The 26,781-nt window shown below is 39.7% G+C and overlaps 1 protein-coding gene across 3 annotated transcripts in view; it reads right to left on the bottom strand.

Annotated features, from left to right (window-relative positions):
• Window positions 1-26,781, bottom strand: part of ncapd3 (non-SMC condensin II complex, subunit D3) — a 121,329-nt gene that overhangs the window by 71,745 nt on the left and 22,803 nt on the right. For all 3 annotated transcript variants that reach the window (XM_061964467.2, XM_061964451.1, XM_061964458.2), the window contains exons 8-21: window positions 25,000-25,133; window positions 22,947-23,019; window positions 22,734-22,859; window positions 22,340-22,592; window positions 21,147-21,185; window positions 17,617-17,703; window positions 10,150-10,223; window positions 9,912-10,046; window positions 8,577-8,797; window positions 8,182-8,373; window positions 8,006-8,100; window positions 7,832-7,941; window positions 2,129-2,236; window positions 1,816-1,930 (exon numbers count right to left, since the gene is read on the bottom strand). In XM_061964467.2, coding sequence (XP_061820451.1) covers window positions 1,816-1,930; window positions 2,129-2,236; window positions 7,832-7,941; window positions 8,006-8,100; window positions 8,182-8,373; window positions 8,577-8,797; window positions 9,912-10,046; window positions 10,150-10,223; window positions 17,617-17,703; window positions 21,147-21,185; window positions 22,340-22,592; window positions 22,734-22,859; window positions 22,947-23,019; window positions 25,000-25,133 — 1,762 coding nt within the window. The remainder of the gene's footprint in view (window positions 1-1,815; window positions 1,931-2,128; window positions 2,237-7,831; window positions 7,942-8,005; window positions 8,101-8,181; window positions 8,374-8,576; window positions 8,798-9,911; window positions 10,047-10,149; window positions 10,224-17,616; window positions 17,704-21,146; window positions 21,186-22,339; window positions 22,593-22,733; window positions 22,860-22,946; window positions 23,020-24,999; window positions 25,134-26,781) is intronic.

Raw genomic sequence — 26,781 nt, forward strand, 5'->3', positions numbered from 1 at the left:
ACCAGGCAACGAGTCTGCTAAACTCCGCTTTCGGGTCAGAATGACAAGGCCACCGTTTTGTGACAATCCTTTATTATTAGTTTCATCCTTCTACTGCGCAGTGCACACGCTCCTTCTCTCTCTGTTTTTAATCGCCCACTCACTCATGACGTCACTCAGCCAACACGTTGCCATTCTCGCAACTATACATACTGTACGCTACTCTCATAAGTAAACCAGCTCCCGTTGTGCACATGGCTGTAAATCTTTGGGTGTCCCATGATTCCATTCAATATCGATTCTTGGGGTCACGATTCGATTTTTTTTCAATTCAACACGATTCTTGATTCATAAACGATTTTTTTCCCGATTCAAAATGATTCTCTATTCATTCAATACATAGGATTTCAGCAGGATCTACCCCAGTCTGCTGACATGCAAGCAGAGTAGTAGATTTTTGTAAAAAGCTTTCAGAATTGTAAAGGACAATGTTTTATCAACTGATTGCAATAATGTAAATTTGTTTTAACTATTAAGTGAACCAAAAATATGAGTTATTTTATCTTTGTGGGGCGGTATAGCTCGGTTGGTAGAGCGGCCGTGTCAGCAACTTGAGGGTTGCAGGTTCGATCCCCGCTTCCGCCATCCTAGTCACTGCCGTTGTGTCCTTGGGCAAGACACTTTACCCACCTGCTCCCAGTGCCACCCACACTGGTTTAAATGTAACTTAGATATTGGGTTTCACAATGTATAGTGCTTTGAGTCACTTGAGAAAAAGCGCTATATAAATGTAATTCTCTTCACTTCACTTATGAAAATATTGGACACAGTGTGTTGTCAAGCTTATGAGATGCGATGCAAGTGTTAGCCACTGTGACACTATTGTTCTTTTTTTTTTTATAAATGTCTAATGACAATGTCAATGAGGGATTTTTAAATCACTGCTATGTTGAAATTGTAACTAATATTGATACTGTTGTTCATAATATTCATTTTTGTTTCACTACTTTTGGTTTGTTCTGTGTCGTGTTTGTGTCTCCTCTCAATTGCTCAATTGTTGCTGGGTCGGGTTTGGTTTTGGAATTGGATTGCATTGTTATGGTATTGCTGTGTATCGTTTTGTTGGATTGATTAATTTAAAAAAAATAAAATAAAATAAAAAATACATTTTAAATAAATACTTTTTTTTTTTAAATAGATTAAAAAAAAAAGAGAATCGACAATGTGAGAATTGCGATTCGAATTCCAATCAATTTTTTCCCATACCCCTAACATATATATATATATATATATATATATATATATATATATATATATATATATATATATTTTATTTTTTTAATCTAAAATTAATTATCTTTGCTAACTCTTAAATTGTATTTGCAGGTCAAATGTAGTGACTTTTTTAATGCAGCAAATAGCACTATTATGAAACACACTCACTGAGGCGTAATTTACCCATCACCAGCAGTCGCTCATCTACGGTACCATTTCGCAAACTTTCATAATAAAAAGCAAATTAATGTAATCGCTCCTGACTTAGCGAGGAAATATTGTGAACGTGTAGAGACAGAAATTACATCATCTCATGTAAATTAATGAGATGAGGCTATTCAATTTGTTTAATAAAAGAACATATAGACCTGTTAAAAAATATATCCAGAAATTACTTCTCTTGTGATCTGACACTATAAAAAAAATAACAGCCGGGGGGGTTGTCATTGGAGGACAGGGTGCACCTCTTACATAATGGTACAGGAAACACTGATTGAGTAGCATTAGACAGCAAAATAAACTCTGGCATGTGTCTACGTCACAGACAAGTCTCTCAAATACCTGGAAGCTTGTCAGAATGTGTGGTGACAACAGATTCGACCAGCAAAACCACCCTTTTGGACACTCTGACAGGACAGTTTAGAGATGCAACTCCCAGGGTGTGGAGGTATCTTACCTAGAAGACGCACAATAGTTATATAACAAGCACTGTTTAAACTAGTGACACACACACAAACAAATTATTAAAATACAGTAACAATGTATGTTTAATTCACTTGAACTATACTTTACTGACACCATTGTCCAAAAATGATACTGTTGATTAAGAAGGCGTTTTGTTTTAAAATGCAATCCAAAGCAAGTCATCCCTCACCATTAGCTCCTCATTGATGTTCTGTGCTCCACTTTCATTCAGTATGATGCTGGCGAGATAAACCTCACAAAGTGACACAAGCTCACCACAGTGATGATCGAGGAAAGCCTACGGAAGAAAATATCAGTGTTGGATTAATAACAGGACTATCCTGATAAAACTTACAAACTTCCGATACCAAATCAATTGGAGCCTTGAGTATTTGCAGTTACCATCCATCCATCCATTTTCTACCGCTTATTCCCTTCGGGGTCGCGGGGGGCGCTGGAGCCTATCTCAGCTACAATCGCGCGGAAGGCGGGGTACACCCTGGACAAGTCGCCACCTCATCGCAGGGCCAACACAGATAGACAGACAACATTCACACTCACATTCACACACTAAGGCCAATTTAGTGTTGCCAATCAACCTATCCCCAGGTGCATGTCTTTTGAGGTGGGAGGAAGCCGGAGTACCCGGAGGGAACCCACGCAGTCACGGGGAGAACATGCAAACTCCACACAGAAAGATCCCGAGCCCGGGATTGAACCCAGGACTACTCAGGACCTTTGTATTGTGAGGCAGACGCACTAACCCCTCTTCCACCGTGCTGCCCTCTTGCAGTTACCAATATTGATCAAATAAGATATCAACAAAAATCACATGTATTTTATTTTATTGTTAGAAAAGTTTTGATAAAGTGAAATAACATAGATCTACAGAACAATTGTAGGTATGAACACCCTAACCCATTTATTACAGTTTGTAAATGGAATGGACTTTTTCTGTCTTTAATTTGAATTGGAGTGGCAATTTGTATTTGACGACACCTAATGGTCAAAATAGTGCCCTATTATGCAAAACTAAATGTTCTTACCTATTGGTACCTAGGAATGGGAATCAAAATTTTGTTATTACTACAGCAGAGAATTTATTGTATTATATTATGGTTATTTTCAAAACTAAATATTTTTTTCTGGTCACCCCATCAAGGCTGTGGGTCTTTGAAGACCTCATTGATGTGTTTGTATACTCGTGTTTTATTCTAAAAAAAACAAAGTAGCTGCTAATCAACTTGTCGGCTATCCTTTTATCCAAATGAGAATCGATAAAGAACTGAACCATTAAGCACAATCGAAAGTAGAATCGGAATTGGAAAAATCTTATCAATTCCAATCCACATTGGTACCAGTTTTTGTGTGTTTGGGATACGTCTCGAAATGTTTAAATCTAACCATGAAGGAATGGCAAAGGTATTTATAAAACAATCTTGCTTTCTTTCATACAACTTCCAAACAAGCAGTTTGGAATTTTCCCCATTAGCGCCAATTGTGGCATCGGCGGATATCTCCATACATGGTAGAAATTCACCCAAAGTGCTTTTCCATGAGTCCACTATTGTAGTCCACGATGGAATCAATAAACTCCTCCTTTTTCTCTTTCCAATGTTGTGGGGCAGACTGGCTCATACATGTACATGCATTCTCTGCTGTTGCCATTTCTAATACAAATTTGCGTATAGTTATAACTTGTATCTGTCAGTAGATTCGCTATGGAAGGGCTACAAAACTATAACATGGAGAATACACAGTCAAAGTGGAGTCACGTAAATAAGACAGCCCACAAAACGGCGCATCCTGGAGAGACAGACTGTCAGAAATCGGCTTAAAAAAGGTCTTTAAAACATAACTTATGCAAAATTTTGACCAAAAGAACCACCATTACATGTTATGTAGACCTCAAGGAAGTTAAAGTTAAAGTACCAATGATTGTCACACACACACTAGGTGTGGTGAAATTTGACCTCTGCTTTTGACCCATCCCCTTGGTCACCCCCTGGGAGGTGAGGGGAGCAGTGGGCAGCAGCGGTGCCGCGCCCGGGAATGATTTTTGGTGATTTAACCCCCAATTCCAACCCTTGATGCGGAGTGCCAAGCAGGGAGGTAATGGGTCCCATTTTTATAGTCTTTGGTATGACTCGGCCGGGGTTTGAACTCACAGCCTACCGATCTCAGGGCGGACTCTCTAACCACTAGGCCACTGAGTAGGTGTCTTATATGTAAAAAAAAAAATTATAATATGACTCCTTTAAGTTAAGATCATGATGCAGTAGATTAATGCAGACATGTTTGATACTGTATATCTAATTCACTTCTAACTTAGATACTTTGTATGTGTAAGTAATATGCAACTATAATTATTATGTTACTTGTTTAAATTGACAATGTGCTGTGCAATTAAGGGCACTTTCTACATATGTCTATCTTGTGTTCTTCTGCTATGTAGAGTATCTGCTAACTCATGCCTACAGTATAGCCTACCATGTTTATATACATAAATGACTAGAATAAAATACAAGAATTGACCAACTGTGTGTTTAATTGAGAACATTTAGATGTCGTTCATCCAGCTGTCAACTTTGTACAAGTAAACGCGCTGCAGAACTTCTTGCATCAGAGCGTCTATCAGAGCTTGTACTTGTTTTTTATGCTGATATTGGACCAATATCCAACATCAAAATTAGTTTGGGACAACGCTAATGAATACAATAACAGTGTTTCACATACATTCATTTGTGGCGGGGTGCGGACCCTGCTCATAAACAATAATAGGACTGTCTTTGCCTGTAGCTTGTCGTTGCAACTCTGTACAGTTGGTGGCATTGTAACTCCACTCCTTAACTCATTATGCATCATGTCTGACAGAGAATAGGACATAGCAGGAGAGATCAGTGTTGCTAACTTAGTGTTGCTATATTTAGCAAGTACTTAGACTGTATCTCAAACTCATCTACGAACAAGAATTCGCCATAACCAAACAACGGCAGATGAATACATTTAAAAAGCTTATCGACAGAAAAAGGAGACACACGTATACAAACAAAAAGTAGGTGCGCAACCTCTCACGTCGCTCACTAACTGAAACAGAAATGAGTGTACTCGGACGCGGTCTAAATTTCGCCATCACACCAAACAAAGTGACAAAACAAGATTTCATTTTACCTACAGAACTGGCGTGTCATCCAATTACAGAGCAGGGGCAGAAGGTGGAGCTACCCAACCCAGTTGCAGGGATATTAAAAATGGCAAAACTCCCACGAAGCAACACCACAAAAAAGGAACGACAAACTATCATTATACTCAAAAACGATTAAACCATCACCATACCAGCAGACAAAGAAAGTACTACAGTAATAATGGACACGGATGCATATGAAACACAAACGGAAACAATGCTGAAAGATAACACATATGAGATAATAAAAAAAATATCCCACAGATGAAAATAAAAAAATGCTCAAGACTCTACTCAAACTAGTAGTCAAAAGCAAAAAAATAACAATTGATCAATATGAATTTTTAATACCCGCAGCAAATATCACCCCAAGAATATATGGTACCCCCAAAATTCACAAAAAAGATACCCCACTACGCCTAATAGTAGACAGTATACGATACGTTCTATATAAATTATCAAAAGTGCTCCTTGAAATAATAAAACATCTCCTTGGCCTCACAGAATACCACTGTAAAAATTAAAAACAACTTGCACGAGATCTCAACGCAATAAAATTGGAAACAGATGAAATGTTAATTTCACTTGACGTCATTTCATCATTTACCAAAACCCCAGTACATGTCACCCTGCACATCGTCAAAAACGCATAACAAAAGACAGGACTCTAAAAACTAGAACAAACCTCACACCTGAAGACATACACATTTTACTCAATTTCGTTGCAAAATACACATACTTTCAATACAAAGGAATAATATACAAACAAAAAGAGGGCTTCACAATGAGAGACCGCTAATCAGCAATAAAGACCAGTTTCTTCATGGAAAACCAGAAAACTACCACCAACAACGGCAGCACCCATACACTGCAGTCCCACCTTCTGGAGAAGATACGTGGATGACATTGTGGAAAAAATAAAAATGGGACACACACACACAGTATCTTACAGACTACCTCAACAGTATTGACAAGACTGGAAACTTCAAATTCACACATGAAGAGGAAATAAACGGGACCATAACTTTTTTGGACATGGAAAATCCACCAAAAAAAGATGACCACAGTCAAAACATTATTGTCATCGAAAACCGACACACACCCCACAGCACACAAACTATAAGTCGTGAGGACACTGTACAAACGGGCCAACATCATAACAGAAGAAGAAGACAGAAAAAAAGAAGAGAAACATCAAAAATGCACTCAAAAACTGCCAATTTCCGACCTGGGCCATCTAAAAAGGGGAAACAAGTAAAAAACAAGGAAAAGAGAACAAAGAAGAAACCCAAAGAAAGACCTGAAATAAAGAACAAAGAGGTCATAACCTTACCATACATTAGGGGAATAACAGAACCAATATAGCAGATCATGAAACAACACAAAATAAAAAACAGTTAAACCTCACACAAAAACAAGACAGTTATTTGTACATCCAAAGGACAAAATAGAACAAGACAAGAAATACAATGTAATTTATGAAATCCTGTGTAAAAAAAATCATACATCGGGGAAACAAGGAGGACATTCAACACTAGAAGAGAGAACATCAGAAAGAATGTAAAACGGAGACAACCGGAAGGTTCACAAGAAGCCTAAAACAAAAATCCAAATATGAAATATTAAAATCAGCCATATCAGATCATTGCAAAAATAAATAACCACATCATGGACTGGGACAACGCCAAAATCATCGGGACAGAAAGTAACAAATTCAAACGATGGATTAAGGAGGCGATCGAACCAAGGAAGCGGCACAAGGAAACCAATAATCCGGATGAGGGAGCATTCATGCTTTCGCATACCTGGGACTCCCTCCTTCATTAACCATCAAGCGGCGAGGGGGGTAGACTTGACAGGTATGCCTATATAGGCCACGCCTATAAGAACAGCTGATAGGCAACATGTCACAGTGGTCAGGTGACCCTTCTGAAGAAGACACCAGATGACAGTCAAAACATGTCAGGTAAAAATTTCATCTAATATACTGAAAATATTGTCTGATTACAAGAAAATGTTAAAAGTAAGTACTTAGACCCCTTTAGCAACTCCTTTTCAAAAAAGCACAAATGATGATGACCAAGTGAGAATATTAGACTGATATAGAAGCACTTGTCGCTCTTCTCAATGAGCAGCATGTGATGCTGTGATTGTGTAAAAGGAAATAGTAGTTCTCAAATAGTGGTTATAGTACCCTGTAAATATTTGATGTACTGTAAATAAATTTGGCAGACATTTTAAAATTCAAATCGTCAAGTGATCCCTTCCTTCCATTTTCTACCGCTTGTCCCTTTTGGGGTCGCGGGAGGTGCTGGAGCCTATCTCAGCTGCATTCGGGCGGAAGGCGGGGTACACCCTGGACAAGTCGCCAACTCATCACAGGGCCAACACAGATAGACAGACAACATTCACACTCATATTCACACACTAGTGCCAATTTAGTGTTGCCAATCAACCTATCCCCAGGTGCATGTTTTTGGCGGTGGGAGGAAGCCGGAGTACCCGGAGGGAACCCACGCAGTCACGGGGAGAACATGCAAACTCCACACAGAAAGATCCCGAGCCCGGGATTGAACTCAGGACTACTCAGGACCTTCGTATTGTGAGGACATGCACTAACGTGATCCCTTCCTGTCTTATAGAAATTAAGTGACAAATTAAAAAATGTGTCTCATTTGCACAGATATGAAAATAATAGTTTAAAAAAACCTGGGTTTGCTTGACATCTTCACTGCTGCCAAGTTGATGAAGAGTCTCGATAGCAGCACTGATCACCTCAGGAGACATTGTAAAGGTCTTCAACCAAGACATAAGATCATCTGTGCAAATTACAAAGACATCCTGTCAATGTTGCCATCATATTTAACAGTTATGCTCACTCACCAACTATCCTTTCCTTGGTATCTTCATTTAAGTGAGCAGAAATCTCCCCGATCACACACAGAATGTGACAAGTTCTAGCACTCACATCTTTTGAACTGAAGAAGAAACACAGAGAGTGTCAGTAATGAGCCAAGATTTAATGCAATTTTTTTATAAACAAACTTAGACCCTCCAACCTGACCATGCTGTCCCAGGCATCCAGGATAACTCCATAGGGGATTTTGGGTGAAGCAGCCACAACCTTAGAAAGCAGCAGCCAGGCTCCGGCACCGTGATCAGCCTCCGTGTGTGAGATCAGGTTAGTTATGAATGTGGTAGTGAACTTGTTTTGTTTGGACCAGATGCTGAAGGCCCGGCTGAAGTACTGGCTGGAGAATCAAATATGACGATACAATTTTGACTAGGCTAACAAGAGTAATGATGCTAACTACTCAGTCAATATTTATTTAAGAAAACACAAATAATCTGGCACAAATCAAAACCTATTTGTAGATTTTTTTTTTAACATTGAGTCTACATTCTCACTTCTAAACTTCAACATGTTGACATTAGAAGGATTCTGAAGACAAACCTGAGGTTCTGACACTCATCACAGAGCAGATTGAGCAGATTCCAGGTGAGCCTCTGACTGCTATCCAGGTGGCGGCTGGCAGAGTACACATTGATCTGGCTGAGCAAGACCTGTTCGAGAGCCTCCAGGGCCTTCTCTTGGACGGAGCTCTCAGGGTCCACCACGGCTGCAACCACACCCTCCAGCCATGCCTTCTGCACAGTACTGCAATCGGGTTTAGCCTAGTCATGAGTGCAACAAGGAAAATATTATTCAGAATAGCCAGTGTTTCTCAGACCAGGTTTACACATAATTATTTTATTAAACTAAATAGTCATCCTATTTATCTTATTCAAATAACAGCTTGTCATTTTTGTCCCTACAAGGTCACGTATGCAATTAACCATTTGTTCTCTGTATTGCATGTGGAAGAGCAATCACACTCAATAAATGGCCTGTCTTAACTTTGACTTTTAAGCTAAGACGGGTTTGGGGTCTGTACAGGGGACAAGCAGTCAGCGTGCTGGCCTCACATTCAGGAAATCAAGGATATCTCCGTTTGGCTGGGGTTTGCATGTTCTCCATGTGATCGCTTAGGTTTTCTCTTAGTACTCCACCAATCTTATGCTGACAACCAGCCCAATTTCAACAGGTTTTTCTTCCCGTGCACACACGTCGGGCTTCGTGCTTCACTCAGACACACAAGAACACTTCCTCATTTTTCGCCAACACAGTGCGTTTACGGTCATGTAAACAATGAACATATATCATACACAAACATAAACTTTAACACAGATGTGTTTTTCAATCTATGCATACATACATACATACATACATACATACATATATATATATATATATATATATATATATATATATATATATATATATACACACATATATACACACACACACACACACACACACACACATATATACCGGTATATAAAATTGTATGTATATTTTTATTATATATTATGTAACATATGATTCATAGCAGATTATGCTAATTATATGATGGCGTCATGTGACCACACCCCCACCGCCAAAGGTATGTTGAGAAATCAACTTGGAACCACGCAATGAATGAGAAGAAATTTGCTTCAACGGTTTTGAAAGTAGCTGATTCTGAACAAAAGTTGACCCATTCTTGCACATTTGTAGTCAATTAAATATAAACACCAAAAGTGCATACTGTATTTGACCACTTTTTTTTTTTTTTTTTTTTTACATTTCAGGGGAAGTTGCGCTTCTCTTGCAATCTTAGAGCAATCCTCACATATACTTTAGCTATATGTATGCTTTTCACTTGCCAACATTGTGTGCATGTTTACTGAAATGCTAATGTAGACTCACATTAAGCAACTCTCCCACACAGAGCAATGCTTTCTTCTTCACAGATACAGCTGGGTCTCTGCAGCGCTCCGACAGCACAGACAGGTTTTCCCGGCTCAAAGGGATCACATCATGTTTAAGAAGACCCACCAGGGCCTGAAAAAGGAAGGTAATGAAGTGGAAGTTAATGATCCAAACAGGAAATGTTTGCTGCACATCAAGTATGGAATGAAAATAGTAAGTTGCAAGCTCACGATACCTGTAGGGCCGATTTCCTCACATTTGTCTTAGAGTTTTGAACACGTCGCAAAAGAAGAGACAGGTTCTCTTTTGCTGCATTGAAAACATATACTGTATTAGTGAATATGAATAATGAAAAATGAAAACAAGAATACTTCATTTATTGGCTAGGTAGGCCTGCAGCTACCGATTATTTTATTAATTGCTTAATCTAGCAATGGGTTTATTCGATTAATTGACTAATCCGATAAATCATACTTAAAAGCCTCAATGCATATTTTTTTTTTAATATTTTAAATCCTTTTTACACACAGACATATACATACACATATAAATTGATATATATATATATACACATGCACACACAAATATATACAGTACATACAGTCGTGGTCAAAAGTTTACATACACTTGTGAAGGACATAATGTCATGGCCGTCTTGAGTTTTCAATCATTTCTACAACTCTTATTTTTTTTGTGATAGAGTGATAGGAGCACATACTAGTTTGTGACAAAATACATTCATGAAGTTTGGTTCGTTTATTAATTTATTATGGATCTACTGAAAATGTGACCAAATCTGCTGGGTGAATAGTATACACACAGCAACATAAATTATTAATTTTGGTAATGTAGAAAAGTTACAATCAAATCAAATTAGCTTCATGACATGGCCTCTAAACTTCATGTGAGTGATTATGATTGACGACACCTGTTGACTTCTCTGAGCCCATTTAAATAGGGCTCATGTGATGCAGTAATTAGACTCGGTTACAAACGCGACAATGGGAAAGTCAAAGGAACTCAGCACAGATCTGAAAAAACGATTCATTACCTTACACAAGTCAGGGAAGTCACTTGGAGCCATTTCAAAGCAGACAATTGTTCATAAGTATAAAGTGCATGGCACAGTTTTGTCACTGCCACGATCAGGAAGAAAACGCAAGCTATCACCTGCTGCTGAGAGAAAATTGGTCAGGATAATCAAGAGTCAACCGAGAACCACCAAAAAGCAGGTCTGCAATGAATTGGAAGCTTCTGGAACACAGTCAAGCGTGTTTTTGCAAACATTGATGGGTATTGTGGCCAAAAGCTACATTTTTGTTTCAGCTGACCACAGAACTTTCCTCCAGAAGGGCTTATATTTGTCCATGTGATGTCAGATGAAACAAAAATTGAGCTGTACCACAATACCAAGCAATATGTTTGGAGGAGAAAAGGTGAGACCTTTAATCCCAGGAATACCAGGCCTACCGTCAAGCATGTTGGTGGTAGTATTATGCTTTGGGCCTGTTTTGCTGCCAATGGAACTGGTGCTTTAAATGGGACAATGAAAAAGGAGGATTACCTCCAAATTCTTCAGGGCAACCTAAAATCATCAGCCCGGAGGTTGGGTCTTGGGCGCAGTTGGGTGTTCCAACAGGACAATGACCCCAAACACACGTCAAATGTGGTAAAGGAATGGCTAAATCAAGCTAGAATTAAGGTTTTTAGAATGGCCTTCCTAAAGTCCTGACTTAAATCCCATTGAGAACATGTGTACAATGCTGAAGAAACAAGTCCTTGTCAGAAAACCAACAAATGTAGCTGAATTACACCAATTTTGTCAAGAGGAAAGGTCAAAACTTCAACCAGAAGCTTGTGGATGGCTACTAAAGATGCGCGGATAGGCAATTATTTCATCCGCAACCGCATGACAAAAGTCGTCAACCATCCGCATCCACCCGAATTAACATTTAAGCAACACCGCACCCGCCCGTTGTTATATATCTAATATAGACGATGCAAGGCATTAGTGAGGTTATAAAGCTTTTGCCTGTTAAAGAAAGGCGACTGATCCAATGCAGCAATCATCTGGGAGCCGCGCTGAGCGCACCTCCAAGCGCGTGGAGGTGCGATGTCCCTCGCACCCGGGCTCGCGCCCGAGGCGGGGTGTCGGTGCGGTGGGCGCGGTGGTGACCCTGGACGTGCGTCGGGCCCTTCTCGCGGATCACCTCAGCTACGGCTCCCGGTGGGGCCCTCTCGGGGGAAGGGGCCTCGGTCCCGGACCCCGGCAAGGCGTCCCTTCTCCGCTCCGTAAAAGTGTCCATCTCTTTTTTTTTTTCTTCTTCTGTTGTGGCATATGCTGCAGGTGCCTGCTCGTTTTTCGTATGTGGGTAACAACATTTAACTACCGGTATGTATATATATTTCCGAATTGGTTTAACTGCCACCCGCCTGAATCTATTTAAAATCTTTTTTTTTTATTTCAACCGCCCGACTCGACCCGCGGATAAAATCTTTTTTTTTTTTATTTCAACTGCCCAAACCGCGGATAATCCGCGGACTCTGCGGTTGTGTCCGCAAACCGCGCATCTCTAATGGCTACCAAAAGCGCCTTATTGCAGTGAAACTCGCCAAGGGACATGTAACCAAATATAAATTCATAAAAGAACCAAACTTCATGAATGTTTTTTGTGACAAACAAGTATGTGCTCCAATCACTCTATCACAAAAAAATAAGAGTTGTAGAAATTATTGGAAACTCAAGACAGCTATGACATTATGTTTTTTTACAAGTGAACTTTTGACCACGACTGTATATAAGTACATACACATAAAAACATATATAGAGCACGCGCACGCCCGCACACACACACACACACACACACACACACACACACACACACACACACACACACACACACACACACACACACACACACACACACACACACACACACACACACACACACACACACACACACACACACACACACACACACACACACAAGGGTTGTACCAAAATGTATATTGATACTTTTCCAAATAAAGGGAACTACGAAAAAGTGTCAATTGTGGCTTTACAGCAAATCTTGCAATACAATAAACATGTTTCTTAGAAGGTTAAAATATAAATTAGAGGGCATTAAACACATTGTGTTTTTCTTGTTGCACTCAAAGAACAATTTACAATTTCCCATATTACATAGAGTCTGCCATAATCAAGGATTAGATTAGAATATAATAAAAAAGCTTTATTTACATTTTATTAAATGCTTCATGATATATGGTTGCCAATCTTGGTATGTGCTTAAAGAAAAATACAATTATTAGTAAGTACTAAAAACTAAACTATGGATCAATGTACCCAGATAAGCTATGTAGCAGGTAAAACACACATCTGTTAAAGATAAAACACAAATTGTAGCAATTTGTTACAAAATTCAGTCATTTTACTTGCACTAGTTGACATTAGATGGGCGGTCCTAACTCTGCTAATATTTGGCATCAAACCAAGCAGCTGTGTGCGCGTCTATGTATATACATGTTATGTATCTACATGTGCACAACAGGGGAGCTAGTTTACTTATGTGTGTACAGTATGTGTGTTTGCGAGAATGTCAACGTGTTGAATGAGTGAGGTCAGTGAGTGAGTGGGCGAGTACAGAAAGAGAGAAGCGCGCGCACTACGCATTAAAGTGATGAATGGATCCGATCATGTCCTGCTAAACTAATAATAAAGCAACCAGATTGTCACAAAACGGCGGCCTCGAATTCTGACCGGAAAGCGGATCTTAGCAGACCCAGTGAACTGAAGGGAACGTCTCCCCTGTGATCCTCTACTACAGTCTACACCGAAGCAGAATAGCAGGACATATGGAACAACTACATTATTACCTGTCACTCTTTATAACTCTTTGTGCCGATCTAAATGCTTATTATGTAAATGTTTACCTAAGTTTGAAGCAAAGGTGGTAATACTAATCGCCACATTTGGTGAGGCGTGTTTTAAAGCTACACTTGAAGTGTGGCGCTTTCTTGTTTTAAGTGTCACCTTTAGTGTTAGTTTTGCAGCCCAAATGCCTCCATATTGCGCTTCACGCACACTCTTTATTACCCAGTAGAATTGTTGTTTTTTGCCATTCTTCCCCACCACTTGTATGCACTTTGTGTGTGCGTTTTGCCACACTCAACATCATGCGCCTCTGTAGTCACCGCCGCACAGCGGCACTTAGATGAAAGAACGGTACCGGTACTTTTCAAAAGGCAGTATAGTACTGATTTCATTAAATTACTATCGCGGCACTTTGTTAGTACCGGTATACCAAACAATCCTAATAAACACATAAATATATACAGTACATATAGTGTAAATACATATGTACATATATGTATATACACTATATTGCCAAATGTATTTGGCCACCTGCCTTGACTCACATATGAACTTGAAGTGCCATCCCATTCCTAACCTGTAGGGTTCAATATGATGTCGGTCCACCTTTTGCAGCTATTACAGCTTCAACTCTTCTGGGAAGGTTGCGGAGTGTGTTTATAGGAATTTTCGACCATTCTTCCTAAAGCGCATTGGTGAGGTCACATACTGATGTTGGTCGAGAAGGCCTGGCTCTCAGTCTCCGTTCTAATTCATCCAAAAAGTGTTCTATCGGGTTCAGGTCAGGACTCTGTGTAGGCCAGTCAAGTTCATCCACACCAGACTCTGTCATCCATTTATGGACCTTGCTTTGTGCACTGGTGCACAGTCATGTTGGAAGAGGAAGAGGCCCGCTCCAAACTGTTCCCACAAGGTTGGGAGCATGGAATTGTCCAAAATGTTGTGGTATTCTGGAGCATTCAAAGTTCCTTTCACTGGAACTAAGGGGCCAAGCCCAACTCCTGAAAAACAACCCCACGCCATAGTTCCTCCTTCACCAAATTTCACACTCGACAACGCAGTCCGAAATGTACCGTTCTCCTGGCAACCTCCAAACCCAGATGGAAAAGCGTGATTCATCACTCCAGAGAACGTGTCTCCACTGCTCTAGAGTCCAGTGGCGATGTGCTTTACACCACTGCATCCGACGCTTTGCGTTGGACTTGATGATGTATGGCTGAGATGCAGCTGCTCGGCCATGGAAACCCATTCCATGAAGCTCTCTGCGTACTGTACGTGGGCTAATTGGAAGGTCACATGAAGTTTGGAGCTCTGTAGCAACTGACTGTGCAGAATGCCAGGTCTCGGGTTTTAAAACGAGTTTTGGGGATCTATAGAACAGTGTATTTCAACCACTGTGCCGCGGCACACTAGTGTGCCGTGAGACACAGTCTGGTGTGCCGTGGGAGATTATGTAATTTCACCTATTTGGATTAAAAATATTTTTTGCAAACCAGTAATTATAGTCTGCAAACTATGTGTTGTTGTTGAGTGTCGGTGCTGTCTAGAGCTCGGCAGAGTAACCGTGTAATACTCTTCCATATCAGTAGGTGGCAGCCGGTAGCTAATTGCTTTGTAGATGTCGGAAACAGCGGGAGGAAGCGTGCAGGTATAAAGGTATCTAATGCTTAAACCAAAAATAAACAAAAGGTGAGTGCTCCTAAGAAAAGGCATTGAAGCTTAGGGAAGGCTATGCAGAACGAAACTAAAACTGAACTGGCTACAAAGTAAACAAAAACAGAATGCTGGACGACAGCAAAGACTTACTGTGGAGCAAAGGCGACGTCCACAAAGTACATCCGAACATGACATGACAATCAACAATGTCCCCACAAAGAAGGATAAAAACAACTGAAATATCCTTGATTGCAAACGAAGTAGATGCGGGAAATATCGCTCAAAGGAAGACATGAAACTGCTACAGAAAAATACCCAAAAAAGAGAAAAAGCCACTAAAATTTGATGATTTCTGCTGGTGGTGTGCCGCCGGATTTTTTCAACGCAAAAAATGTGCCTGGGCTCAAAAAAGGTTGAAAAACACTGCTATAGAAGACCCTGGCCTGAAGATAGGAGGTTGCACCCTGAAGAGTAGGGGCATAACAAGTCAGTGATGTACTGAAAGGCCCCACAATGCATTGCACGGACAGTCAGGACTAAAATCTTAAACTCAATGCAGAATTTAAGGAGTGTATTGTGAATCAATTGAGAAAAGGAAGTGAACAAAAGTTTTAGCAACGGTTATGTAAAAGAAAAGGGGTAGGATTAAATAAGCTCTGCTTCTTCCTACTCCTTTACAAATATGTTGAAAAGAGAAATTGTGATGTATCATGTTGTATGCTTGCATGTTCGAAAACTCAAACTGGAAGCCAATGAAGACTGGATAAAACGGGGGTGATATGGGTGCACCAGTCCAAAGTCTGGCAGGCGCATTTTGTACAGTCTGAATTCTCTTTAGCATTGACTTGTTGAAGAGAGTGAAAAGAGAATTGCAATAGTCGACCAATTCCCTTAAAAAAGCTTTCTCTACAGGTTGTATTCACAAGACGTAGGGTCCGGCTCATTAACTATGCGAGACTCTAAGTGGGGGGCCAGCGAGCGTCTGTTGTCAAAACAATCGGGGTGGCATTATGCGTTTCTTGAAGAAAAATGTGCCATGCTCGCGTTGTTTCAGGCTGTTGGAAGCATTCAAGTCGCGAAAAAGATAAACGTTTCTTCAAAGTTCCTCAAAAGGTAGTCAGGAAAAGCGAAAGATGTCAAGATTTTACGAAACAACGGTGAGAAAAGTGGCTCTCAAATATAATCACACCAGTCCAAAGGCGCTGAGTCGAAGAATGCACATGTTTGCAGTGATCACTCATTAAAGGTTTGTTTGATATACTTTTAACGTTTAGTATTTCCTATTTAAGTATTATTTTGATAATATTTGTATTTTATTTTGTTTCAGAGTTCTTAAAATGCATTTTTGCTACAAGTATTTTGTAAAGCATTAAATAAAAGAAAGCAATTGTGAGTAAAACCTAAAAAAAATAAATATTTTACTAAAAGCAGCAATTATAAATGAAGACTTTAGCACATACGCAACGTTAAGAACTTGAGATCTATAGTTATATTTTGATAAAGTGGTGTCTCCCGGTTGTTGTTTTGTACACAAATAAGTGTCAGAGCACATACGACAGCAGAACAATAATCAACAACAGTGACTCAAGGCTACAGAGTGCTGAACGCAGTTTGTTTACAAGCATGTGTCCTAGCAAGACAGAAAGTTAAATCTTGAAATGCAACCTTACCCAAGCATTAACATTGCATGATTTATCCAGGAGAATCGTGGTACCAATTTCCTTGACCCAGCCACATAAAGAAGTTGTAGGTCTCCATGCTTTTCCAACCTGTCATCTGTTTTGCCATGTAGAAGGATGTCTGGCGCACCAGATAATTCAAAATGTCTGTGAACGCGACCGACGGATAATCCTTCAGATTTTTTTATAAAGTATATGGATCTATGCCATTGCATAGGTACATTTTTTGCTAGTATCTGCTTTTAGTCATAAGATCTAGAACCCTTGCGTACTCAGTTTGCATGTTGTTTGCTGCACAGTAGCAATGATGGTTTGGTAGACCACCCACTTTCTTTTACTTCTGCTCAAAGTTACATGACTGAATACAACCTATTGGAGGTGGTTACTCCTCCACATTTCCAATAAGCTGATTGTTGAGCAAAAGAGACATACAACATGGAGATCCCGGCTACAGTTGTGACAGTGAATGCCTAATAGCCTTTTAAGAACTCACCATCACAGACCATGGTATCGCTGTTGCTGATCTCCACAGTCCTAAAGGGCAAAGAGCGGTAGGTACTTTGAGGCTGCTGGAGACTGCCTGAAACACATAAATCACCACCATATTTGTCTCGTCACATTACACCAGTCGTTCTCAAATAGTGAGGCGGGTAACCCTGGGGGGTGGGCTGACCTCGGGGACATGCCTAAGCGTATGTAGCACTTGGCTTCACTGTAACCTTTAATGTTAGTAAACTTACAATGTTATGCAGAGGTATAGTTAGAACAATTTTATAAACAAATGATACTATTAATAGTCACAGTGGAGATTGGGGGGGGGGGGAATATTTTCTTCTTCCTAAGGGGGCCTAAAAGAAAAATAATGGAGAAGCACTGGATTCCACTAATAAGCTACTACCGTATTTTCCGCACTATAAGGCGCACCTAAAAACCACAATTTTTCTCAAAAGCTGACAGTGCGCCTAATAACCCGGTGCGCTTTATTACGATTCATTTTCATAAAGTTTCGGTCTCGCAACTTCGGTAAACAGCCGCCATCTTTTTTCCCGGTAGAACAGGAAGCGCTTTTTCTTCTACGCAAGCAACCGCCAAGGAAAGCACCCGCCCCCATAGAACAGGAAGCGCTTCACCCGCCCCCGGAAGAAGAAGAAAAAACGCGCGGATATCACCGTACGTTTCATTTCCTGTTTACATCTGTAAAGACCACAAAATGGCTCCTACTACGCGACAAGGATCCGGATCATAAAAAGACGCAATCTCTCCATCCGCACACGGATTACTACCGTATTTCACAGCAACTGATATTCCTGTGAACTGCACTGTGGAACGGGAGCACGTACGGTGAATATTCGCACCACAGGGAATGAGGAGTCATCCTTCACTGTGGTTCTAGCTTGCCATGCTAACTTCCACCCATCCAAAAGAGACCTTTCCAGCCGGCGTCATCATAAAAGCTAACTCGAAGGGATGGATGGATGAAGAAAAGATGAGCGAGTGGTTAAGGGAAGTTTACGCGAAGAGGCCGGGTGGCTTTTTTCACACAGCTCCGAAGGCGAACACACCTTCACTAAGACGGGCAGATAGCGCCGGTCGACATACGCCAACATCTGCCAGTGGATCGTAAATGCCTGGGCAGATAGTTTCGGTCACAACTGTGGTCCGAGCTTTCCGGAAGGCAGGATTCACAGAACTGCTGCACAACAACAGCGACACTGAATCCGATGACTTCTACGAGGCGGAGCCGGCCATTTTTGGATCCCACGCTTGCGCAACTTTTCAATTCGGACACCGAAGACGAAGAATTCGAAGGATTTACGAATGAAGAATAACTTCAGAAGGTGAGCGCTATGTTTATTTTGTGTGTTGTGACATTAACGTTCGAGCAACATTATGTTGCTATTTATTGCTCTACACCATTTTGAATTTTACTATGTTTGTGATTGCACATTTGCGTACATTTTGGGACAGAGTTGTTAGAACGCTGGTTTTCAATATATTATTAAAGTTTGACTGAACTATCTGACTGTTTTTTTGACATTCACTTTAGCGCAGCGTTTTTTTGACATTCACTTTAGCGCAGCGTAGGCGCGGCTTTTAGTCCGGGGCGGCTTATTGGTGGACAAAATTATGAAATATGTAATTCATAGAAGGTGCGGCTAATAATCCGGTGCGCCTTATAGTGCGGAAAATACGGTATATGATTTCAAGACATTGACTAATTCAGTGAAACTTGTTAAAAGGGACATATGCAAAACTTTTCATACCTGTTGGCACCTGTTTTTGTGTATTTGGGATCCCCATAAGTCCCAAAATTTGAATTCAAACCATAACAAACAAGTGTGCCATGTTTTAAACAAGCCATTTGGAATGTGAGAAGATGTGTGCCATTGTTACATCAGCGGATATCTCAATATATGGTGAAGTAGTGGTTCTCCAAGTTTTTTAGTTTTTTTTACCTCAGAAAACATGTGGCTCTCCAAGTACCACCATAATGACCGACATTAAAATGCAGCAGCTCAATAGGCCAAAATATTCATTAAAAACAAAGCAGAGTATTTATTTTAAAAGTTTCATATTTTTGGCCACTGTAACAATTCACACAGTTTGAACAGCAAAACTGTGTTTGAATATTTATTTAAGTAATTCATTGGCATACCACTAGTTGGAGCCATACTTTGAGAATCACCGTGGTAGAGGAAGACCTCTGTGCAAATATGCCATTTTTATTTTACCAAGCGCAGTTGTAGTCAAAACAAAAATACAGTATATCTGTCCAAGGTGCGACCCGATGAGAGAAAATGTTCTATTATAGTTTGTATTAACCAGCAAAGATCACTGTACAAACTTGCAGCTTCATTTGAATATGTGAGAACTAAGTGCCTACTTAACTTTTGTGTTTTGTGGCAATGTACCTACTCGAAGTGTCCAGCAAAAATTTCAGCCGGACATGGAAGCACAACACTTGGCGAGGAAAGCCCCGCTTTGTTTCAAGGACAATTTACTGTAAAATGTACCCCAAATTACGTTTAATAACAGAGAAAATTCCTAGAACTTATGGCAACCACAATGAAATATTTTAGATGTAGATTCAACATCATAATATGACCCCTTTAAGTCCGACTGATTGGCTCACATCAACATAAGCGGTTGCCAGCATAACTAAACCTTCCTATTGCCTGACCAATTACTTGTGACTTTGTCAAGAGATGTACGTAATATGGGCAACAATAAATCATTTGTCAACCTACGAATGTTTGTTGACATGTTTTTTCTTGATTTTTGCATACATTTGCAAAAAAGAAAAGGTTTGCCTAAGAAGTCTACTGTAAGAAAAAGAAAGGATCTTTGTTTCTTTTACCAAATTCTACAATAATAATAATAACTTATTTATAATGCACTTTTTTCATTTAACACCAAATCCCAAAGTGCAACATAGGAAACAATTGCATAAAACACATTACACAATTTACAGATTAAAATTAGCTGAAAGCTTTTTTAAAAAGGTAGGTCTTGAGTCCCTTTTTAAAAGCATCTATTGTCTGTGGGGCCCTGGGGTGATCAGGAAGGGCATTCCACAGACGGGGGCGGCAGCCTCAAAAGCCCTGTCCCCCATGTTCTTGAGCCGTGTCCTGAGCACGAGCAGGCGGTGCTGGTGGCCTGACTTTTATAGATACCGACCGAATACTATCGGTACAACCGAGTAAAGATTCGCGTAAAATCAAACGGTACCTTTTTTGACGCCTTTGTTGCACGTTACGTCAAGCACTTGTCAGGCAAACAGGCAAATTTATAGCAGACTGCCTAATGTTGCAATTTTTCCTACTAACAAAGCATGTCTGATAGAAAGTGTTCTAAAGCAAGGCTCCACATATCAAAATTCGCTAGCTTGATGCTAATAGACATTTGATTTTTTTATATATACTGTCTGCTACTTATTAACATTAGCAATTTGACAATATGATTTTAACACCTCTGAATTTTGTAAGCAAAACTACAAATAAGATGCACTCAAAAAAGACTTACCTACTGTAGTTTCCCCTTCCAGCACTGACTGTGTCACAGCTAAGCAAAAGACAATAAAGTATAAATTAGTGGAGCCGCGGTAACACAAAACATGCAATTATACTTTTGTCTTGGATCTAGATTGATGTCAATAATCTCAGTATCACCTACTAGGGCTGCACGGTTTTGAAAAAATAACCCAAATGGATTGTTCTCTCCAAAATTGGGATTTTTATATTTTATCCATAAAAATGCATAAACTGCGAGAATAATGAGTGAAGGAACACATGTTAGTTTTAGACTGTCAATCAACATATTATTATCAAGGTGCCACACATTAGCACAAAATGCAATAATTTACTTAAAAAAATATTTGGCTGTATGCACAGACTATGAGCGTTTGTCTACATCATGCTTTTAAACCTGAAAAACTATCAGACAAAAACTATACTATGTTCATAATGTAATGTAAACATAATATGTAAGAATAACGCACATAACCATTTAAAAAGGATATAAACTTGTATTTCTCTTACAGAATTGTTTACCATTGTATTGTAACTGAAGGGTAAATAAATGTAAATGTAGAAACCTCAGCCTATTGTGGTTATTTATAGCACTAATTAAAACCGTGATGTCTATCTTGGGGCGGCATGGCGTGGTGGGTAGAGCGGCCGTGCAAGGAATTTGAGGGTTGCAGGTTCGCTCCCCGCCTCTTGTCATTCAATTCACTGCCGTTGTGTCCTTGGACAGGACACTTCACCCTTTCCCTCAGTGCCGCTCACACTGGTGAATAAATGATGGGTGGTGGTCGGAGGGGCAAACCGGCAGCCACGCTTCTGTCAGTCTACCCCAGAGCAGCTGTGGCTACAAATGTGAATGTGGAGTGAATGAAAGATGGGTTCTCACTTTTCTGTGAAGCGCTTTGAGTGTCTAGAAAAGCGCTATATAAATTATTATTATTATTATTCAATGCCGATTAACTGTGCAGCCCTACCGCCCACTCCTACATCAGAAACATTTGGGAGACCTTAAAATTCAATTCAAAGACATTCACATGCAATAAACTAACTTAGCATTTACTAACTAGAATCATTTGAAAGAAGTACAACACAGATGGTGCTTTAGACGTTCAGAAAACCGAAAATGTTTTAGAAAACCATAACAAATAAAATAATCACTACAACTTTAAAAGAAAAAATATTTGGGATTACTGGCACAGAAGAGGCTTTGAACAGCACGGGTGGCGTTGAGTGAAGGCAACTCCAAACACTGGGCCAAGCATGTTAGGGCGTGGCCTTGGACAGTGGGCGATTGGTCATAACGCCGAGCAAACAACAGGCTCTGGATCAGAAACTTGTGAGGCAGGTAGCAGGCAAGCTCTGGATCAATACAATCCTCATTATCCCTCTCTGGCTGCCCCAGGAGAACCATCCCCACATCCACAGAGAACAGGCGAGACGCCATCTACCAAACCAGTCAACAACATCATTAACATTGCTACATTTGTCTATAACATTGAAAACTGCTCATAAATGTTTTTGTTTTATTTATTTTTTTAGAAAATATGTTACATGTTGCAATTATTGCTCAGAGAATAAACGTTACCTTTGAGTGTCTTGAGAACTTATACAACCACTTGATAAAGCAGGCATAGTCTGCATTTGACAACGGCGATGTTAGCATACCAACAGCCTGGGCTCCATGACTTCGAAACTCACTTTTCTCCACCATCTATATATCAATCAGTAAATACGATCAGATGGCATACTGTAAATACTAAAACACAAAAGATCAATAAAAATCTGGACTAAAGCTCACCTGGTAACAGATGTGCTGCAGGAGGATTTGTACAAAAGGAAGTGCCAGGTCTTTCATCTCTTCCACAATATGACTGTAATTGCAAATGTTATAGTACAATTTACAATACAAATCATTATTGTTGTCTCAGACTTGCCAACCTTGAATAAGAAATATTATGAGTACCCCACTACAAGGGGAACCTTGATATTTTCTATTAACTAGATCCACTCAACGTCCGTTGCACCGGTTGCCCGATCCCCTCCAAAGTTTCTCATTGTATCCCATTGGGTTGAATTTTTTCTTGCCCTGATGTGGGATCTGAGCAGAGGATGTCGTTGTGGCTTGTGCAGCCCTTTGAGACACTCGTGATTTAAGGCTATATAAATACACTTTAATTGATTGATTGATATATTTTTAATGAATACACAAAACGGCAATCTAGTTGTGGCTGCGTCAAAATGGCATCATCATAAACTTTGCATAATTAGCTAAGTATTTTTTTAAAGGCTAAACAAAACGGTCAGACATATTTTAAAACAAATCTTGTATCATTAGTATGAAAATGTATATTTCTTGTAACATTCTATTGTTTTCTTCTATTTTTCATAGTTTGTTTTATTTCTACAATGTTCGCACTTTGTACACCCCTGGTTAATTTAAAAATGATTAATTTAAACAGACCTTCAAATTAGAGATAAAAATAAACTTCCAACTTGAGGTTGTTTGATAGCTTCCACAATGAAGTTACTGTAAGCACGCAAAAGAATGTGCTATAATATACCTATGAAGTGCACATACAGTACATGAAGAATAATTTTAAATCGACAATACAGTTTGGTAGAAACTGAAAAATGCAACCATACAAGAAAAATGTTGCTAACATACAATGACAGATCCCATTGACTAGCTAACAAAAATTAGCATCGTAATTATTGTCAACTTGTAAAACTGTTTAAAAAATTACATTTTAGCAGAACAAAATTGACATAATACAGAATCAGTACTTAAAGGCATATAGTCACCAAACTCTTTGGAAACAAATATGGATTCTAAATTTGTAGTACTAGGCCAGATTACTGCTCTGCACTGTGTGCTGCCTCGCTACAGAAGCCTGTTACGTCAAACCTTAAACTCTTAATTTCAAAACAAATAATGTAGTCATGTTATGTAGAACATGATTACCAGGAGTAGGAATGAGTATTTTTTTACATTTTAACCAATACTAGTACCAAATCGGTACTTAAAAAACCGGGCCGGTGCTTAAACGGTGCCCAAACCGGCACATAAAAAATGGAAAACATTCAAATGTTTGTTAAAAATAACAATGCTTTTTCATTTTATGGAATATTTTTAAATTAAAGTTGAAAAGTCCAATTATAAAAATACTTCAATTATATAAATTGAATAATAGTCAAATATATATTTTTAAAACTCCACCACAAATTGTGGTAATAACGGTATTGCAGCAAACCAGCAGCAATAAAGAAAATAGAGAATGTGTAAAAAATTACCTGCTTGTGTTCTAATGTTGATGCTTATAATTTCGGGCAGTTCTGAATACACCTCATTCACCGTAACTGTCATTGGTGCATAATGAGGAAGTGCTGTGTTGTATCTACTGGCTAACGCTGTGGCCGCTAGCGGTGTTATGAGGGCTGTTTTATTTTCTTTTTGCAGCCCAAAGTTCGTTGCAGGTCACCGCAAAATATAAATGTATGGAGAAACAGCATGGTTAAAGTCCTAAAGCAGTGGTGTCCAAACGTTTTCTACTAAGGACCCATACAGAAAAATTAAAGAATGTGGGCAACTTTCATACACTGTACATAAAAGTTGATAAAACTTAAAACATAAGCAAATCAAATCTAATGTAGGGAAATATAAAAAAACCCTAGTGGAAAAGTTTACACACCACTGATGTAGATGAACCTCTCGGGCTGATCAATTACACTCCTGAAATGTAGGTATTTCATTATGACACTATTCCCTCTATCCTCACTTGAGGAAGCAGAACACTTTTTTTCTATTACTTTCATTATTATTACAGTGCATACATTATTTCAATACTGCTTACCACACAAATTGGATGGCTTGATTACGTGTCGTGAGAATTGCTTGACTAGGCACAAGCAAGGTTGGCGTCTTTCTGTCCCCTTTATTCATCATCAAGATCACGTAAAGAAGATGGTGGAAAACCTTCCGCAAGGACTGGACAAGAGAAAAATCAGTTTGAGTGCAAAGACCAAATTATGAGTGGCCCTCGACAGTGTTTCCAGTACCATTATATTATCAATCAATGTTAGGGACGGCGTGGCGCAGTGGGAGAGTGGCCGTGCGCAACCCGAGGGTCCCTGGTTCAATCCCCACCTAGTACCAACCTCGTCATGTCCGTTGTGTCCTGAGCAAGACACTTCACCCTTGCTCCTGATGGGTGCTGGTTAGCGCCTTGCATGGCAGCTCCCTCCATCAGTGTGTGAATGTGTGTGTGAATGGGTAAATGTGGAAGTAGTGTCAAAGCGCTCTGAGTACCTTGAAGGTAGAAAAGCGCTATACAAGTACAACCCATTTATTTATTTATTTAATGTTTACTTACATAGTAAACATGATAGATATTAGAGGGCGGGGGCCTCCTCAAGAAGTTAACTGTAGGTAACAGACCTACGGTAAGTATACATTTTATACATATCATGTATATACACATTATTCACACATATTTCTGTTTCTACGGCCCTATTTACACTGTACACCAAATCAGATTTTTTTTTCCCTCAAGTGACACAGATCTGATTTCATTTGCCAGTCTAATCGTTCCAAAGTGATTCGAATCTGATCTTTTTGCATCAGATTAAGGGCACATCAGGAGGTAGTTCTGAATCCGATTGGAATCTGATCTTTTCGAATGGGACTGCAGCCGAAACGCAATGCAACGTGAATGTGATTTGTTCGTCAGCTTTGGGGGAGCTACATCAATCGTGTGCGCCGGAAAGACGCAGTCGCCAGCGGAAATGGATATTTCATCACAACATCCGGTTTCGGTTTTTATTTAAGACGACATAATTATCGATGCATCACTTGTCAAGAGTGCTCAAATAATAGGCTATAAGTAATATATGAATATATATTTTGATTCCGAAGAAATAGCGATTGTTGAAAGACCAGAATTGACGCTGTGGCGCATTTGCTCACATGTGAGTTGAAAAATAAAGCTCCAGTACATGCACGCTGATGTCCATGTCTCCTCTACTTAACAGCCATAAAAAGATTAGAACCCTCCCAAATATTATACACCTAATACATCCATTCATACATTATATATACGGGGTGGCGTGGCTCGTTCGGTAGGGCTGCCGTGCCAGCAACTTGAGGGTTCCAGGTTCAATTCCCGCTTCCGCCATCCTAGTCACTGCCTTTGTGTCCTTGCACAAGATACTTTACCCACCTGTTCGTGGGTACAAACCCATATAAAGTATTAATTAAAATCGTTATTTTGGTCCCTTAACACAAGACTCGCTCCATAACCAGTCAGAGTGCGCGCAGCATAAATTCTTCATTGCATATTCATACAATGTGAAGGATAACGTTGTTTATTAGTCAACTCTTATGTCTCCCAAGCAAAGGGAGGTCCTTATTATCAAGAAAGCAATCCTTATGGAAGTGACAATAAAACACCTTAAAAAGCTCAGAGGAAGAAGAAACACACACCAATAATGGCTGCATTTGTGGCTCCAACTGCACAACCATTACTCAGGATAGAGATTAGGGATGTCCCGATCCGATATTTGGATCGGATCGGTCGCCGATATTTGCAAAAAAAATGCGTATCGGCAAAGCATGGGAAAATGCCAATCCAGATCCA

This window comes from Nerophis lumbriciformis, linkage group LG02, assembly GCF_033978685.3.
Source record: "Nerophis lumbriciformis linkage group LG02, RoL_Nlum_v2.1, whole genome shotgun sequence".
Lineage (NCBI taxonomy): Eukaryota > Metazoa > Chordata > Actinopteri > Syngnathiformes > Syngnathidae > Nerophis > Nerophis lumbriciformis.